Source organism: Thunnus maccoyii, chromosome 2 (assembly GCF_910596095.1).
Source record: "Thunnus maccoyii chromosome 2, fThuMac1.1, whole genome shotgun sequence".
Lineage (NCBI taxonomy): Eukaryota > Metazoa > Chordata > Actinopteri > Scombriformes > Scombridae > Thunnus > Thunnus maccoyii.
In genome coordinates, this window is record NC_056534.1 from 10,558,443 (window position 1) to 10,576,301 (window position 17,859).

The 17,859-nt window shown below is 41.7% G+C and overlaps 1 protein-coding gene and 1 long non-coding RNA gene across 2 annotated transcripts in view; both read left to right on the forward strand.

Moving 5' to 3' along the window:
• Positions 1-8,091, forward strand: LOC121909041. The gene is made up of 3 exons (XR_006099359.1): positions 1-80; positions 7,192-7,261; positions 8,009-8,091. It is a non-coding gene; the product is annotated as an uncharacterized LOC121909041 (long non-coding RNA).
• Positions 8,092-15,840: 7,749 nt separating this feature from the next.
• Positions 15,841-17,859, forward strand: part of grin2ab (glutamate receptor, ionotropic, N-methyl D-aspartate 2A, b) — a 92,514-nt gene continuing 90,495 nt past the window's right edge. The window contains exons 1-2 of the mRNA XM_042429385.1: positions 15,841-16,240; positions 17,124-17,330. Of these exons, the coding sequence (XP_042285319.1) occupies positions 16,223-16,240; positions 17,124-17,330 (225 nt within the window). The 5' untranslated portion in view covers positions 15,841-16,222. The remainder of the gene's footprint in view (positions 16,241-17,123; positions 17,331-17,859) is intronic.

Genomic DNA, 17,859 nt, shown 5'->3' on the forward strand with positions numbered 1-17,859 from the left:
GCTTGAGTTCCACACACTCCGGTGAGACCTGAGCACCGCGGGTGGGCTGCTTGTGTCAAACGCTGTGATACACACCGATGGTAAACAAACAAGGCACATACACTTAAATGCTATTTAATTTTTAATATTGTTCATATGTTTTTTTTTAGCGTTTACAAATACTAAGTAGACCCACACCAGAGGTTGTATAATGTGTTTGTTTTGTTTTGTTTTTAAGTGAAAAAAGTAGGTTTCCCCTTCACTGGTGTTAATTGTTTTTATCATGGGCTTTGGACATAAAAAAAAAAAAATTCTCTCATCCGGACTTAACTCAGTGAGAAAGTGTGTCATTTTATGGCTAAAGGGGTAAATGGAGCATAACAGATGTAGGTAGGTGAGAGAGATGTACAAGAAAACGTACCGTTAACGTCTCCACATGAGCAATCCTTCTGTTGCCCGCCAGATGGACCCGCCTGACAGCAAACAAATAGCAGAGCGCCACAAACTGCTGCATCTCCTCCGGATTCACTGTATAACCCAGATGACCTTGCCGTCCCCCCCCCCCCCCCCCCCCCCCCCCCCCCACACGACCGGCTGGCCGCCAGTATCAGAGCAGGTTTTGGCTTTGATATTAAACCCACTGTGCAGAGCCACGAAGCAAGACCTCACTGGTTTTAAGAAAAACAAGCCTTTGGCTTCCTTCGAGCTATTTTTAGCGCTGTTCCTCAAGCAGTGACTTACATAGACTTCAACCAATAGGCACAAGTGCAGTGTTTTGGGTAAACAAATTTCATATACTGTTGTCTTTCTGTAGCTGGCAGCCAAACACTGAACAGCCAGTCTTTGTCAGCGCAGTCAGTTCTGCAGCCTGTCAGCTTCTGTTCTAACCAAAACTAAGACACTGTTTTCATTGTTTTGACCACTGAGCAGCATATTAGGCTTCTTAAACAATGCCCTTGGTAATACAACTGCTGATGTGCAATTAAATTAGTCACACTATGTGATTGATTAGATCATTGGTTCCCAATTTGGGGAATAAATCTGGGAGGTCATGAGATGATGGTCAGATTCAGAAAGCAGAAAAAACATGTTTCTGCTACAGAGAGTCGTGCTTAATTCTCTTATTGTTGCTTTTCCCTTGTGAATTACTGAATGATTTTATGTATTCAGGACTCTAAAAGCTATCCAAATGAAATAAAGTAAAATACACCACTTTTAATTTAATCTGAATTTTTCATGACTGTTCGACTTGTGCAACCTGTGACAAGGACTCACAAAGTGCTTTATTTAAAAGGGTAACAAGCCAAAAAAGGCTGTGAACCACTGGATTAGATGAATTATAGTCGAGGGCACCACTCTACTGAGTGTATGTGTGTGTTTGTGCCTGTTTTAATTTTACAGAGCTAAAAGGTAGTAACACTGTTTGGCATCAGCGCTATTTTGTTCCCCCTTGAAGCCGGCCAGCATTATCTGGATTATTTTGAAGGGGTACAACCAGGAGTTGCTGCTACAAATTGTGGCCCCCTGACAACAGCTCGCTCAGGGCCCTGAAACAGTAAATATCTATAATGCTTGACATGTGCTTGGACCCCTGTCCAGCTCTGGGCCATGTGAATCATTCAAGGAAAGTAATGGCATCACCCTGCAGGTACAAGCTGCTTTTCTGGAATAACATACAGTATAGAGCAAAACCCTGTTTCGGGAAGTCTGTGATGTTTTTGCAGGAAAAATGTTGCAGCAGGTGTCAAGATAGACTTTAGACTAGTTATTTGAAAAGAAAAATATCGGAGGAGATGTATCATGAGATAATTGAAATGAAGAGTTTAAATGTAAGAAGGCTAAAATTTATAATTAACAGTTGGAAATTACAGAAAAAGTAGCCCTGGCTTATTACTTCTGAGTCTGAAATTGATGCAGTTGTGAGGTTTCCCATGACCAGACTCTGCTGGTCGGACAGCAGGTGATAAATTGGTGTGCAGATTACCAACATTAGTTTTTCTCTATAAGGACTCAGCTGAGTCTGGAGCTGGAACAGCTGCTCCGAGACACCCGGTCTCTGCAGCAGGTCAGAGGGTGACTGTAGAAGACTCCCAGTGGGACAGACAGACCTGTGCATGTGTGTGTGTGTTTGTGTGTTTGTGTGTGTGTGTGTTTGTGTGTGCGTTAGAGAGCAAAAAGAAAAAGACACATACAGTAGATAGATAGATAGATAGATAGATAGATAGATAGATAGATAGATAGATAGATAGATAGATGGATGTTCAAAAGACACAAAAGCAGCAGGTTACATCCATCCACACCCATTTAATAGACGCTCCACCTGGTTAGGCCGGATAGTGGAGGATTGCGAGGCTGCTGGAGTCGCGAGGGCCCTGCTGTGTGTCTATCAGTTTTAAATAATCCCTGCTGTTGCTGAAGTATCCTTGAGTCACATGTTGAACTCCTGCCTGTTGAGGGAACCACCTGACTGCTGTTCCACTCCAAACTGTAGGGAATTTGTCTCTGCCACTCAGAAAAATGCTTCTTTTCTTTTCTTTTAGATTATCTAAGCAGATCCGCTTAGCTACATACATGGACCCACTGCTGCAGAATCTACAGTGTCCCACAGCCAGCAGTCAGCACACCCACTCACACACCCACTCCAAGATGGATGGAGTGGGTGTGTGTGTGAGGGGGTAAGGGCTAGTTGACACTGACAAATAGTCTTAAAGAGGATAAGAAGCTGTATTTGCGGGAAATTAGATAGAATATCATAGGAATGTATAGCAAGTGATTGTAATTATGGACTTGCATAATGATTATCGGAGGTTCGGGGACAGAAATGTTAAATCTCTGCATCAGGGAAAGACACACAAATTCTCCAAGTGCTGTAAAGAGCAACATAGGACATTATTCTAAACATGAGACAACCAATTCAGTACACATTTTTATATTTGGATGAATAGATGAAGAAAGACACTCATTGTTCCCTGGTGACCCAAGGAAATATTATTATACCTTTCAAAGCAAGTCTAGTACCACAAACTTGCACTATATCATACTTTGTAAATAACATACAGGTCAAATACAGTACAATACATATAGAGTTCTACAATATATAAAACATAAAGCATGTGGCTCTTAATTTGCACTTATAAATCATAAGTAAGTTGTATAAAATATGATTTGGCTGTTCAGTGGGCAGCACAAAATATAAATGACACATACACAACCTATACTCATGAGGTAATTAGCATATACACTGTAGGTGTAAGCATTTAGCTTATATAGTAATATTCACTAAAATAATGTTGAAATATATGTATATATTTCATAAAATATATGTTTCTCACTTTGATTAAAGTTGTGTTTTAGTGTGCCAAAATCCTTGGATCTAATTTGGTCACAGATATTTGTACAATTCATCTGTAATCAGTGTGAACTTTTTTGTCTAAGCACTGAGTCCAAACGTTGTGTTGTGATTTCTGCTACCCAAGGTCTCACAAAACTGTAAAGGTACGTTTCGAGATCAAATTGACTCTTTATCAGGTACAGAGGTACCTCTTCATTAGGTAGAGAGTTACCTAATAATGAGACAATTTGGCTTCACGAAAGGTTTTTTAAATGTAATAAAGTAAAACATGTTTTTGTTATTGTGCTTCTGTTGTGAGTCCTTGGAAAGCAGAAATCACAGTACAATTCACTTGCAACCATTTAATTAGATATTCAAACTGTAAGCCGTAAGAATTTTACTATGTGGAAAAATTAAAAATAATATTAAAAGTATTAAGATATATGCTGTATAACCACAATGTCCCTTGTTTAAGTCCTGCTGCAGACCCTTGTTGTCATACATATGTCATACTCCTCTCACTGTTTTTCCTGTCAATTTCTATATATAATCTATAATCTAATCTATAATCTATATATGCTTCTTACAAATTAAGTTTTTGTTTTTTTGTGGGTAATTTCTATCACCAAATGATCATACATAAAGAAAAATAAAAGATGAGCAGAAAGTGTATAAGGTTGACTATCATCAGCTGATACGAAATATATTTTAAAACGATGATGCAAGGTCTATCTATTCCACACTAGTAGTTCATTAAAATTCTGTTGGCTCCTGGGAATGAATTAAATTAAGAATATCTTTGTCTTGACCTTGAGAATGAGAAACTTGCGTTCAGATGGGGAGGGCGGGAAACTGAAAGGGATATCCAGCAGCTTCACAGCAACATTCATGTTATATGTCAATGTGGCTTTTTTTTTACTGATCAGCAACCTCCCATCAACAGATTCACAAAGTCACCATGATCTGGATAAAAGTACTAAAATAGCACCGACTACATTAAAACACTTATTAGGAATGAATAAGTTCTAACCATTCAGGTACAGTTAAAAATGTAAGTAATACAAAGTGGCAATACTTGTCTTCTCTCTAGGTTTCAGAAATGGGCTTTCATTTATAAAATTTCTGTGGTATTTATTCACATTCAAAATATTCATTAGACCTGATCTAATGTGAAAGTATTTCTTTAGATAGCTGTTAAATTTTTGACAGTAAGGCAACATAATCACTCTGTCACACAGCTTAAAGAATTTAATATTTCTTTCCTCTGGGTGTTTTGAAAACACAACAGCTCTGAGGATTTTGCTTAGTGCAGCTTTAGGTCTACCCCACTCCCAAGTATACAAGAGAAAAGGGGCCACAGAGATGAAATTATCATGTTTTCTGCACAGCAGGTGATTATTTGATCATCAAGAACCACTTGGTTCTGAGATCATGCTTTCATGTTGGGATGATGCTGTGGCGCAGAGATAACACCTGTCTTGGCAATTTAGAACAGAAATGTAATTTATATGAAAGCTAATGCATCTCATAAGCCTGTTAGATGAAGCCAAATTACAATTTAAGATCTTTTTAAATAGAGCAAAGAAGGCAGTCCAACCATAGTGGATATTTTCCAATTTAGACACAAAGCAAAAAGGAAGATAGGCAGCAGAGGGGACACCTGTGGCCTCGGACTTGTGTGTTTGACTAATGTTGTAGCAATTTGAGACATTTACTCTTATTATACATTATGTGTAAGATGCACAACTGTCTCTTGCTCTCTGCATACTGATGTGTTGTGAGCAGGCAGGTTCTACAAATTTATATTCGGAAGGGCTGACTTCAACAGACCTGCAGTAGCCCCACACATTTTGCCACTTACACTGTGGAAACACAGAAATAAAGTATTTCCGTACTGTCTACAAAGATCATCTACAATCTACAATCTACTAAAAACGAAATGTTTAAATTTGACATTTCAATAACGGGTGATGTGAAATTTAACATTTGGATGAGTTTGGATTATCTTGAATTAACCTTAACAGCCTGCAGTAAAACAGGAAGGATATAACACTATCCTCCAGTGGTCTTTATAAGCTTCTATTTCACTGTGTAGAGGCTGTAAATACCACACGCAGCCCAAACAATTTTGGTTGGAAAAATACCTTAAACAGAAGCGTATCCTATACCTGAATTTGTTTTATGATGTCATGCATGTTATATTAACTTAAATAATTTATTAGTCAAACGATACCGTAGCCTATATCCTATCAGCCTATAGGCAGTCTGTGACAACTAAAGGTTAAATAAAGATTGAAAATCAATCCCCAGGAGGAAGTGGAGGATCTGGCAGGGGAGACAGACCGCTGGCCTGTTCTTCACCACAAACCAGACCCAGACACAATGATGGATGACTGGGTGAAAATCATTATACAGTACATTCTTAGACTCAACTTCTTTACTCCCTCCGTGTTGTCATGGTGTTCTATGATCTCTGCCCCCCTAAACATCTGAATTTCTGAGCCTCAAACTTTAGGGTTATCAGCAGGCTTTACTTGTCAAAAGGCAGAATAACATCAACAACAGGTAGGCAGTCAGCGGAGGCAAACAAAACCAGAAGGGATCAGGCAGGCAGCCAATAAGACCAAAAACTAACTGTGGTCAGAGTCACTAAAACAGGCAAGCGGGTAGAGATACAGGAAACAAAGCTGCAATAGACGATGTGGAAAACTACTGGGCAGGTAGTGTGGGGCTAATGATATTCAGGTTTGCAGACAGGTGGAGGATAGGTTGACAGGCAAAGGCGGGAAGACAGCGAGGGCAACTGGTGGTCAGGATGGAAGAGGAATGGCAGTGTCTAAAATCACTGCAGAGGATGGAAGAAAATCAATATACAGTACATTCTTAGACTAAACCACTTTACAGCATTACTCTGCCCCCTAAACCTTAAGATTTAGGTATCACTGTAACAGTTGAGTGAGACCCACAAGCAGCCTCAGCAGGTAGGAGTAGTAGTACAAAAGCAGGCTTTACTAGTCCAAAAAACAGGATATACTTCAGTTCAACAACAGGTAGGCAGTCAGCGGAGGCAAGAAAGACTAGAGGGTATCAGGCAAGCAGCCAAAAGTCCAAAAATTAACTAAGGTCAACGTTACTCGCAGGCGAGAAGGTAGATACAGAAAACAAGGCTACAAGAGACAATCTGGAAAATTATTGGTTACTGAAGAGACATATAGTTTATACTGAGGTTATATAAACTCTCAGTGCAAATATACTGAGATTAGTACACAGATAAACAGGATAATTAATCAGATTAAGATAAAATTTTGACATTCTTATCAGTATTTACCAGTTTGTAAGTGTGTTACCTCAAGGCAACACTTGACTGCACTTAATTCTGTTGCAGTCAGACACAATTGACACCTGTTGCACTCGTGTTAAATCCATTGATTAGTTGCAATTGTTGTGTGCTTGAAATGCCCTTTTTTCCTCTTGATATTCCTTCTTGCAATTTCAAGGTTCACTGTTTTTCATGTTTATCGGTTATATGTTATTTTCTGTGTACAGCATCTAAACAATATTGAAAAGGGAGAAACACTGATCACTGATGCACTTAATACCCCCACCCCCACATCCCCACATCCCACACTCGTTCTATACGGGGAAGGCATGGGTCTCTCTCGTCTCACTGCTGGCCCTCAAGTCCCAGTCGTCCACTCATGATGGTCAGCCCACCTACGCCTCGGAGTGTTGTTGCCACAGGCAGACAGTCACAGTCAGGATACAGAGGAGAACCACATTTATTATCAAAGTTTTACATACCACATGCATATGCAAACACCACTGGAACATGATTGATTAACATAAACATTTTGCAAACGCTGTTTTCACTTCACTTTCAGGGAGCGGGGAGCAACGGGAGAAAGACGGAGATAAGTCAAGAAACAGCTGGAGTGAGTTCACCTCATTCAGGTATGACACATTCACTTGTTCACTCATTTCGCTCTCTCTCTCTCTCTCATACACACACATGCATGCACACACATTTCTGCAAAATGTTGCTGTGTCACATGTGAATTCAAGCAAACTAAATACTTAATTGCTGCTCATACTCTATGTGTTTGTCATCATGTTTAACAGAGTTTACCAGCAGTGGATGTGGTATTCCATATTTTAAAAAACACTGTTTAAGATCTGAAAAATGCTGCCCTTATGTTAGGAAAATGGACGTCAAGTCAAGTTTACTCACCCACACATAGTCCTGTACATGCACTGACACACGCACAGTTTTTCATTTAGTTTTCATTTTTCACTGCTATCAATCATAACCTGTTTAATCCCCCAACTGACATCATTGTCTACAATATTGGAGTCATTATGACACTAATAACGTGACAGTCTATAACAGCCTGTTTGTGCCGTTCTCATGGGTGTGGTGTAACGAGGATAATATTGGTCAGTCAGCATCGGACGACAAAGTGTCACAGAAGATTACGCAGCAGGTGGAAAACATGTAGCTTTCCATGAGAGACAAATAGTCCCGCTGCAACCATGTTAATGCGGCCTTCACTGATCACATTGACCAGACCATATGCGCCAAGAAAATGCTACAGCGTCACCTTACAAATGTGTGTGTGTGTGTATGTGCGTGTGTGTGTGTGTGTGTGTGTGTTTGTGTGTGTAAGACTGCATAATTTAACCACCCGCTCTCTCCTGTAGTGGTCCTTTAGGAGATGTAGCAGATGGACAATATCCTTGCAGAGCTGGAGTTTCCCATTCAGGAGAAAAATGGCCCAAAAAACAGCCTGCATCAGATTACAAAATGACCAAATAGGGACTTGGGCTAAAAGATACAAGTACACAAACACACACACACACACACACACACACACACACACAAACATTCAGTTCGGGCTCCCATTTGAACAAATCAAGTGATTTCTTGACTACTAAATTAAATGACAAATAAATAATTATTTAATTCAAAAAAATCATAAATGCAGACATTAATGGATAAAAAAAAATCTAATAATAAATAAATAAATGAATGAAGAATTTTATGGTAGCAAAATGACTGAATAGATATAAATGAAGATGCATTTACTTGATAAAACAATAATGAAGTTAAAGATAATAATTTCATAAATATCATAACGACATTGGCTTGATCAATGAGCACACCTGGGTTTAGTGTAATGGTGGTTGGTCTGGTATATCGGCCAGATTTTACCAATCACATCTTCTGGATGGGTCACATTTTCAAAAAAAATTAAACACTTTTAGTTATCAGTTGATTTATAGTATTCATTACTTTATTAAATCATAAATCTTCATAAATTAAATTGTCAAATCAACATTTCTTAACTGAAATGAACTTAAAAGATAGGTTCACATTTTTTCAGGTGTGTCTTAAAACAATACTCACATACCCAAAAGAACATTGAAAGCGTTTGTGTTTGCAGTGATTGTTTCTCCTGTTCAAACTGGCTCAAAATAATTCAACTTCTGAAAAGCAATGTCGCCCTATGAATTGGAAGAAAAATCCACAGTTGTCGCTCTGTGCAATCTAAAGTTCAGCTGAGGCTAATATGAAGCTTCAGCAGTCTTAGCAAGAAAAAAAAGAGTCTTTTTTGCATCAAGTTCAATCAATAAGAATGCTTAATTCTCAATTCTTTCTTTTAATAATTATTCCCTCCAGTATTTTTAAAAAAAAATGCAAGAGGCTTGTCCCTCTGGTTCACATCATCCAAACAAATAACTTTTTCTTGCCCACATAGGAGCCAATAACTGATCATCTCTCTCTTCATTAACCCAATATGCTTATGCATAACAGCAACAACTTCCACTACCAGCACCAGGATAAAGACTCATTTAGCAGTTGGCTGATCATGGCCAAGCTGGGAGCTTATGTTTTGGCTGATTATTGGATTCATATCCGCAATTGGGCATTATAATCTCCAGATAGAGTTAATGTGAAGATCTAATCTATCTTTAATCAACAACACAAAATTTGTTAACTAGTCTCTTGATAGAAATTGCTGCATGTTTTTTTTTCAGTTTCTGAGTTGTTCATGTTAATGGAAAACAAGTGAAACAAGTGTGCTTGTGGATTTTAGGAGCTCAAGGGGCACCTAAAAATACATCACTGAAATTGTCAGAGTTCAGCAGTAAATATTTGCAGGTTCGCTCATTCCCAATTTTATCTCACTGGTGTTGACCTTTTGTGTTGCAGCCTCACCGACACTTTACCAACACTGATGAATAAACACAACTCAGCTCTCATGTAGGTGCTTCCAACTTGAACTCCTAATACGTTATGCAAAAACCCTTAAATATTTACAGGAAATGTTGTATTCAGCGGTCATAGAGTTTGTCCTTCTATCAGGAGATCTCAGTTAATCTGAGAGTGAATAATGCTTCAATCTCACAGTCAGGATTTTGTTATTGGTTGTAAGGTGTTTAATGCCCCGTCTTGCTACCCTGATAATAGAGAGGCCATAAAAAGTTACAGCCTCAAAATGAGCTGTTTAAATTGTTCTGTACAGACTGTCAATTGGTTTGATTTGACTACTGCCTCCAACATGGAAACGCTCTATTGCACCAACTCCTCAACCACAGCACCAAAGTACCCAACATACAACCTGAGAACCCCACAAATTTAACACTGTGAGCATACAAATGGGAGTCCCTGTAGCGCTGGGAATTTCCAAGCTGTCAAATTGGGTACCAGACTCTGGTAACCAGAGTGTGCCCTGGTGCTTCAAGTGCAAATTAACCAACACAGTCTAAAAGAGTGCTCTCTCAGATCAACTGGAGGACATTATTTCTGCATAGCTACTTGTGTGTGTGTTTTCTAGGTTGCTACTCGAGGTGGGTCATATCGAGGAGTCGGTGTCCTCTCTGCATATCTATGTGTGCAATCCTAATGCCTCACGCTGCAGCAGTAGAGAGTTAGACTGTGACCTCCATCTCACTGTAGTGATTGTGCATGCTTGGATGCCTAAATTGGAGTCAAGTCTTCATTAAACCTGCAGGTTAGTTTTTGAGAGTTACAGGAATAGTTTGACATTTTAAGAAATATGCTTATTTGCTCTCATGTGTGTACAGTCAGTATGAACCTACAGTACCAGCAGCTGCTGGTTAGCTTAGCCTTGCACAAAGGCTGTAAGACAGGGGAAACAGCTAGCCTGGTTCTGTCTAAATGTAAACCTTCCTACCAGCACATCAAAAGGCACTAATGTCATTTTTTGTACTTCCATTTTTGTGCGGATTTAACAAATGAGATATAATAATTTAATGAGTGTGCTTTAGAAATGCTTGTAGGTGGATTTTATTATTTTTGGACAAAGCTAGTCTAGCTGTTTCTCCCTATTTTCAGTCTTTGTGCTAAGCTAAGCTAAGCTAATCAATTTCCGGCTTTAGTCTCATATTTAATGGACAGATACAAGAATGGGATCAAACTTCGCATCTAACTTTCAAATTATGAGAGCTAATAAATGTAATTCCAAAAATTGTCACACTATTCCTTTAATATGAGTGGGAACAGTTGCCACCATCTTTTCACGCCTCTGTATACGCTTCTCTTTTATTTTATGCTAACTTCCCCAAGCTGAGCCCTTTGCATGGATGGACATTTTCCATGGAAGTTGTATGAATTTGGAAAGTCAAGTTAAAAGGTTCAGTTGTAATATATATTATTTTATTCAGCTCTAACTTTATTCAAGACATGAATTATTCAAATCCTTAAACTCACCTGTGCTGATTAACTTAAAGTACACTTACTTTATCAAAAAAAGAGACATTTTTGTTCCAAATTAATGAGGAGATTTTCATATTTATGCATATTTTGTTCACCTATTTCACCTGAGAATGGTTCTGGTTTTTGTTGTGAAAATGAGGACAGATGATTTTCATGAGGACAGGTCTCACTAAAGCTTCAAAACTTTCTAAGTCCTTACTTGCAATTAATTATTAATTTATCGAGTGACCTTTTCAGACTAAATATAATTGCTGATGTGGCCGAGTGAAAAAGACACCGCAGTGCATCACTTCCAACTAATTGATTTGGCTGCTGCACTCATGAACTTTTCACTGTGATCAGCACTGTGACAGGAAGTAATCACCCATCATTTTTTTACATGAGCGGTTTTCAAAGGTGCCTATAAATTTGAATGGGGTTGATGGTACCGCCTAGAAAGACCCCTCGAGAATCAGCCTAAACCTTTCCTGTGATCCAAGCACTACACACACTGCCCCTGTCTGGTTGTAGGAAGCAACTCTTGTCTGTAGGAGAGCTCATTCCAGGTCACCCACTCTCTGTGGGCGAGAGAGCGAGAGAGGGTGGATAACGCAAGAGAGGGAGGGAGACAAAGTAAAAAGACAGACTAGAGAGAGAGAGAGAGAGAGAATATCTATAACTTGGTAAATGCCAGCTATCACACCGTTCTGTTCCAGATAGAGAGCCTTGAATACATTTCTGTTTATTTTGTTGCCATTTATTGACGGAGTGATTCATTTCCTGAGTCTATATAAAGACATGTACTGTAGCTACAACGCAATGTATTTGCTATGGCAGTGCCTCAGTCTGAGAAAAAAAAAAGAAAAAAAAAAAGATCATTGTATAAAAGACAGAAATTTTGTCTTGTAGGCTTGCCTCTCCTCTGAGCTCATCACACAGTCATTAGGCTGAACGCAGCCCACCTACTTACTTTACCAACCAGCTTACTTCCAGTTGCATAGAAACATAACAAGTGAATCATGCTCTTGTGGATTTCTATTGTGTTTGCTTGTCAATCAAAGTCTCCATGATTGTCAGATAAGCCCTGGTGTGTGCTGGCATGAAGTTGCCCATGTATTATAAAAACTGGGCAAGTCGGTGTTGCTACTGAAATGACTGTATGGCAGCAGGTATCATGTGTTAGACTGTGACTGGATGCTTTTGAATTAAACACTTAAAAGCATAAAATCCACAGTGCTATGCTAAAAAAAAAAAACAACAACATACAAATTGATTGTGAAAATACAACATACAACTGTGCTATCAGGTCTTGTTGTCATGGAAACAATGTCTTTTACTAAAAAGATTTTTAAGCAAAGTTGTCAGTTACAGGCTTTTATAGACTGAGTTTCAGTTGGCTATGCGGCTAATCCTCAGCTTTAAAAGATTTCTATATTAGTTGCATCAGCAGTGAGCTGGCTACAGCAGGGCTTCGTGTGCTGGGTGGGTGTGATCAGTGGGGCCGGCGTACATCCGTCTGTGAATGAGTGGCCGGCATCTTGTAGCAGTTAGTGTGACCGGTTCTTTATGAATGGGGCACTTGTATAGTCCGGGACAGCTCCCAAAACACAGACCATATGTAACCGAGTTGTGCCTCTGCCATAATAAAAGTGGTGACACTCTGATGAAGTCAGTTACCATGGATACAAAAAAATTGCCCACATCATTTTTTTTTTTTGTCAGAGGCCTTGTGTAATCATTTTCTCTTCCTTGTAACTTATTTATCTATTTATTTATTCATTTATTTATTTATTTATCAGTCTGTTTGCGTGCCTGCCTGCTGGTTTCATAGTTGGGACTGCTTTAATTGGACTCCTTTTCGTTTCCTTTGGTTTATTCCAGCACTATTGGACTACTGGGCTTTGATTATTAGCCAAACAACATTAGCAGAATGAGTTTTTATCTTCAGTAATTATAGGGAGTTATAACAAAATAGTTAGCACACTGTTGACGCACTACACAGTGATAATGGGTCTCCCTTGTCTTTCAAATATTTCATAATCACACACTGGTACGAGCAATTAGTAACAGCCTTGTGAAATTTAATCAGACGGCAGAAATGAAGAAGTAAAGGCAGCTGGCTCACTGGGGTGTTTGGATGCTGGGAGCCAGATTTGAACCTGAGCTGAGCGTCTGCATGTGTGAGTGTGTCCAGGCGTCATCTCTGAAGCACGACATGCCCGGGTAACTTCTGTTCAATGTGCTGTTGGCCCCATGAAAGATGCATGATGACTGAGCCCAGCGGTTATAAATCAGTTTTAATAACAGGGACGCAACACCGTGGACTCTTCTCCTGCTGCCTAAATAGGCTACTGTACCTACAACTGTCCGCAGACTGGGAAGAGATGACTCACCATACTGTCCAAGTGTTGTGCTGGTGTGTACCAGATAAATGAATACTAAATGAGAGAGAGAGAGATATATGTCCTCAAGTCTATGTGCACACATAGTCCTGAAAAAGGTCACATCCCAGAAATGTCTATGGGGAGATCTGCAGGCATGCATACCCTTGAATGAGATTATACTTAAGGAAAAGGACAGCTTTTGAAAACATATCTATGGGGGCCTCAGAAGAATGTATGATTTTATTTCCTTGGCAACAGCTTAATGTCTAAATATAGAATATAACACACGCTTTAGCCATGCTCCATTGGGGCTAATTTTTTGGTTAACAGACCAAAAATGAAAGCCATCGTTAATGGCGTTGCACAGCATCAACAGTTTCCCAAGGGGGTGTCCTGGGTCTGGCCGGTCCCAACAGGACGCCTCTAATGGGTGAGTAACAGGAGGAGATGGTGGTGGGTAGGATGGTATGAAAGAAAGCAGCGGAGCTATTATATTTGGAACCCCGGGATTTTTTTTTTTTCCTCAAAAGAAAAGTAGACCATCATCCACTCATCGTGCAGTCTTTCTCCCTCTCTTTTATGTCCACGTTATGCAATTGTCTATTTCTTTTATTCCAAGCCTCGGAGGCTCTGGCTCTGACGGAGGAGGATAGAGGACCTCAACAGGTGGAGATTTTTATTCTAGGGATGGAGGAGGAGGAGGAGGAGGAGGAGGAGGAGGAAGAGGAGAGTAGTGAAGTGTTCTTTAATAATAAGCCCTCTGGTCTGCTAACACTGAGCTTTTTTTTTTTTTTTTTTTTTTTTTTTTGCCCTCAAAGTGTAACTCAGCTTATGATGACAGCCAGACCTAGTAGAGCCCAGGCCTGCTAACATGACCCCATGCAGGATCTACACCATCTGTCTGCAATGGGACTCCAAGGCAACACTCAGAGGGAGATGCAAAGAGAGAGGGATGGAGGGGGGGGGCGGTGGGGGGAGTTTTGTCAGCGCTCCCCAAGGACCCCCTGTGCTGCAGTTTTGATCTGCTAATTATGTTTAATTGAGGCTGTGTAATTCACAAGCGTCGCCTCTATTTTCCCTTATCTCACCCGTGGCTTTTCACAAACTCTGGCGCTGACGAGGGAAACATGACACATCATCTGTTCGGTGCAATCTTTTTTTTTTTTTTTTTTGAAAAGGGATCGGTATCTTCATTTTTTGGGGGGGAATGAGAGGTGTCTGCACGGGGACCACAAGACCGGTCTACAACAACAGGATCAGCGGATAATGAAATGTTTTATGTGTGCGCAGTGACTGCTCTGAGAAGCGGAGGCACGACGCGGCGAGAAGAAGAGTTTGACGCCGAGACAGTCGTCACACAGCGCGCGCGTGCACACACACACACACACACACACACACACACACACACACACACACACACACACACACACACACACACACTAAGAGAGAGAGAGAGAGAGAGAGAGAGACAGGTTTGCACAAACACGCGCGCGCTCGGCTTCGTTTGGCAAGGTGGCACCAGGTGATGCCAAACGACAGATGATGGTGCACCATACCGCTCTCGCATCTTCATTTTTTGGAGAAGAAGAAGAAGAGAAAACCAAAACAAAACAGGAAAAGCGACACACAGAGAGGCAGAAAAACCCGACAGAGACAGACAAGGAAGGAAGGAAGAGATATAGGCCATCAGTTTAACGAACTGTGAAGTTGGAGTCGCTTCTTTTGGAGGCTGGAGGGAGGGAGAGGGGGATAGACATGGCGATATTACCCTAGCGCGCGCCCTTCTCAACTCGCCACATCTTCTTGATATTTTATAATGGGAAGATGAAGTCACTCCAGTCTCTCACCACTAACCCCCCCGCCCCCCCTCCCATCCACCACACCATCCTTCTCTCATTCAGTCCCGGTGCCCATATGTTTAATTAACTAGGCTGATGTGTAAGTACCTTCAGCCAGCGAAGCGTGGGCGGGCGGGCGGGCGGGCTGTGGGGTAAAGAGCCTGCCGGAGAATATTTTCCTTATTTCTTATCCGCCCGGGCGCTCGGTCGACTGCCGGAGCATCACCTCTGCCGTGCAGCGTAGAAAGCTACAAATATAACTCGACCCGTTTAAACTTGTTCCCAATTGTTTAGGGGGGTGGCTTTTGGAGCGCGCGGTGCTCGTTTGGAGAGCGCGTGAGGGAGACGCAGAGTGAGAGGGTGAGTGAGAAAAGAGAGAGAGAGAGGAAGAGAGAGAGAGAGAGAGTGTGTGTTTTGATGTTATTTGTGACGGAATCCCCCCCTTCAGTCTCCAAGAATCCGCGAGCGGCGCGAGGAGGAGGAGGACAGCAGTGGAGGAGGAGGAGGAGGTGGAGGCGCGCGGACCTGACCACGAGCCCTCACTGCGGAACGCGCGGGGCTGCCGTTGGAGATTCCAAACCAACGGTTATTTTGGATTCTAGAGTCTTAACTGATCCCCGCACGTCAACGGCTCTTTTTTTTTTAATTTTTTTTTTTTTAAACCTCCCCTTCCTCTTTTTTTTCTCCCCCCTCCAGTTCGTCTCCTCCGCTGAATGGACGGTTTAACATCTTAACCGAGAGGAATACCTATCTGCTGGGAGAGAGGTGGTTGTGGTGGTGGTGGTGGACGGGGGAGGTCTTCAGAGACAGACAGGTGGATTTATCCGTGTGTGTTTTTTGGGGGGGTTTGGATGGAGGAGAAATTGATGGATTCATTTAACGGAGGAGAGTCGTATGTGATTCCCACTCCTGCCGAGGGCACCCGAATGGAGTAACAGGCTGCAATGTCATCTCCACCTGGCCGCCTGGAGAGATGTGTCACGGGAATGGGGTGAGTTAGCCTAATTATTATGTTTTTTTTTTTGGGAGGGGGGCGCTTAGCTGAAAACTAGCTAACTCTCTCCTCTCGGGGGGTTGACGCGGAAATTGAGCAGCAATTGTTGTCGGGGTTCAGTGGTTTAATATCTGCCGCACACTCCTCACTCTCCTCTCAAAGTGGAGCAGAGGAGGGGTGGTGGGGTGGCTTGGTTTGTGTTCCTCTCCGCTCCTTCGTTCGTCCGAGTCCCCCCCCCCCCCCTCCACCCCCCGACACACAACCTGCTGCATGCCCTACATAGAGGAGCCCCGCACCGGAGAGAGGAGCGTGAGGGGAATATTCGCTAAGGAGCCACAGGCTGTTTTTAACGCTCCCTCTCTCTGCCTCTCTGACAACACACACACACATACACACACACACACACAGAAAGAGAGAACTATTTTTTTTCTTTCTCACCGTACACCTTTGAATTTAACTTGTGTTTTCGTCACGCAAGCTTTGCATCCAATAACCCTGTATCTCATCATCCCTAAAAGAAACGCACACACACGCACGCAGTTGCGCACCAACACACACCAACACAACCATAGCCTTACACACACGCGTAGATACACACACACACACACACACACACACACACACACACACACACACACACACACACACACACACACAGGCACTCGGAATCAGCTGCTATTTGATGTAATTCAAACTGTTAAAATACTAATGAGTCATGAGGACTATAATGACATTGGGTAATAATGTTTATAGCTCATATAGGCACCAGCCTGTAAGGAGCGCGTCCTTTTATTAGGGCAGAGTCCAAATTCAACAAGTCGTTTTTGAAAGCTGCAATGCAATAAGCAATAACCTTTTTTTTCCCTTTCTTGTTTTTCAGATCAAGTTTGAACACTTTTCCTCTGGTTTCACTGACGCTTTGAGAAGGAACCAAAATGCCAGTAAACGGACAGGTGATGGTGGCTGCCCGCACGGGCCCTCGCACCACGGCAGTAACACCCAACATTCATCGCACGGACTCCGCAGAAGAAGGCGCAAAACCCCCGCGACCGCAAACCTGCAGCAGCCACGCTTTGTGACACCGAAGGTAAGGACCGCGGCTGGCAGCGACGATCAGTTGGAGGGTGGAGGGGGGGTGGAGGGGGGAAGCAAAACACAGTCAAAGCGGCTCAGACGGAGCGCTGCGAGACGCTAAGCGGCGCTGTTGCATCACATTATCCCCCGGCTGCTGATGAGAGGCCATGTAATGAATTCATATCTCAAATTACAGTTTTCAGCCTTTGAATGCAGTCACGTTGTAGAAACACATTTTCTTCCGTTTTCCTCCCGCTTCCCGTGCCAAGTCTGACACACGAAGTGTCTTCTCCTCCTCTCAGGGACATGGAAGCTATCTCACACACACACACACACACACACACACACACACACACACACACACACACACACACACACACACACACACACATAGGCACACACAGATGTTGCATGGGGGGTAACTATAAGAGTCTGGCATATCTTAGTATAGGAGTCTGACATGACAGGATACACAGTATAGCCCTAATTCCCATAATTCTCCATCAGACTAATCATTTCTGGTGACAAAGTAAAGCAGCCCA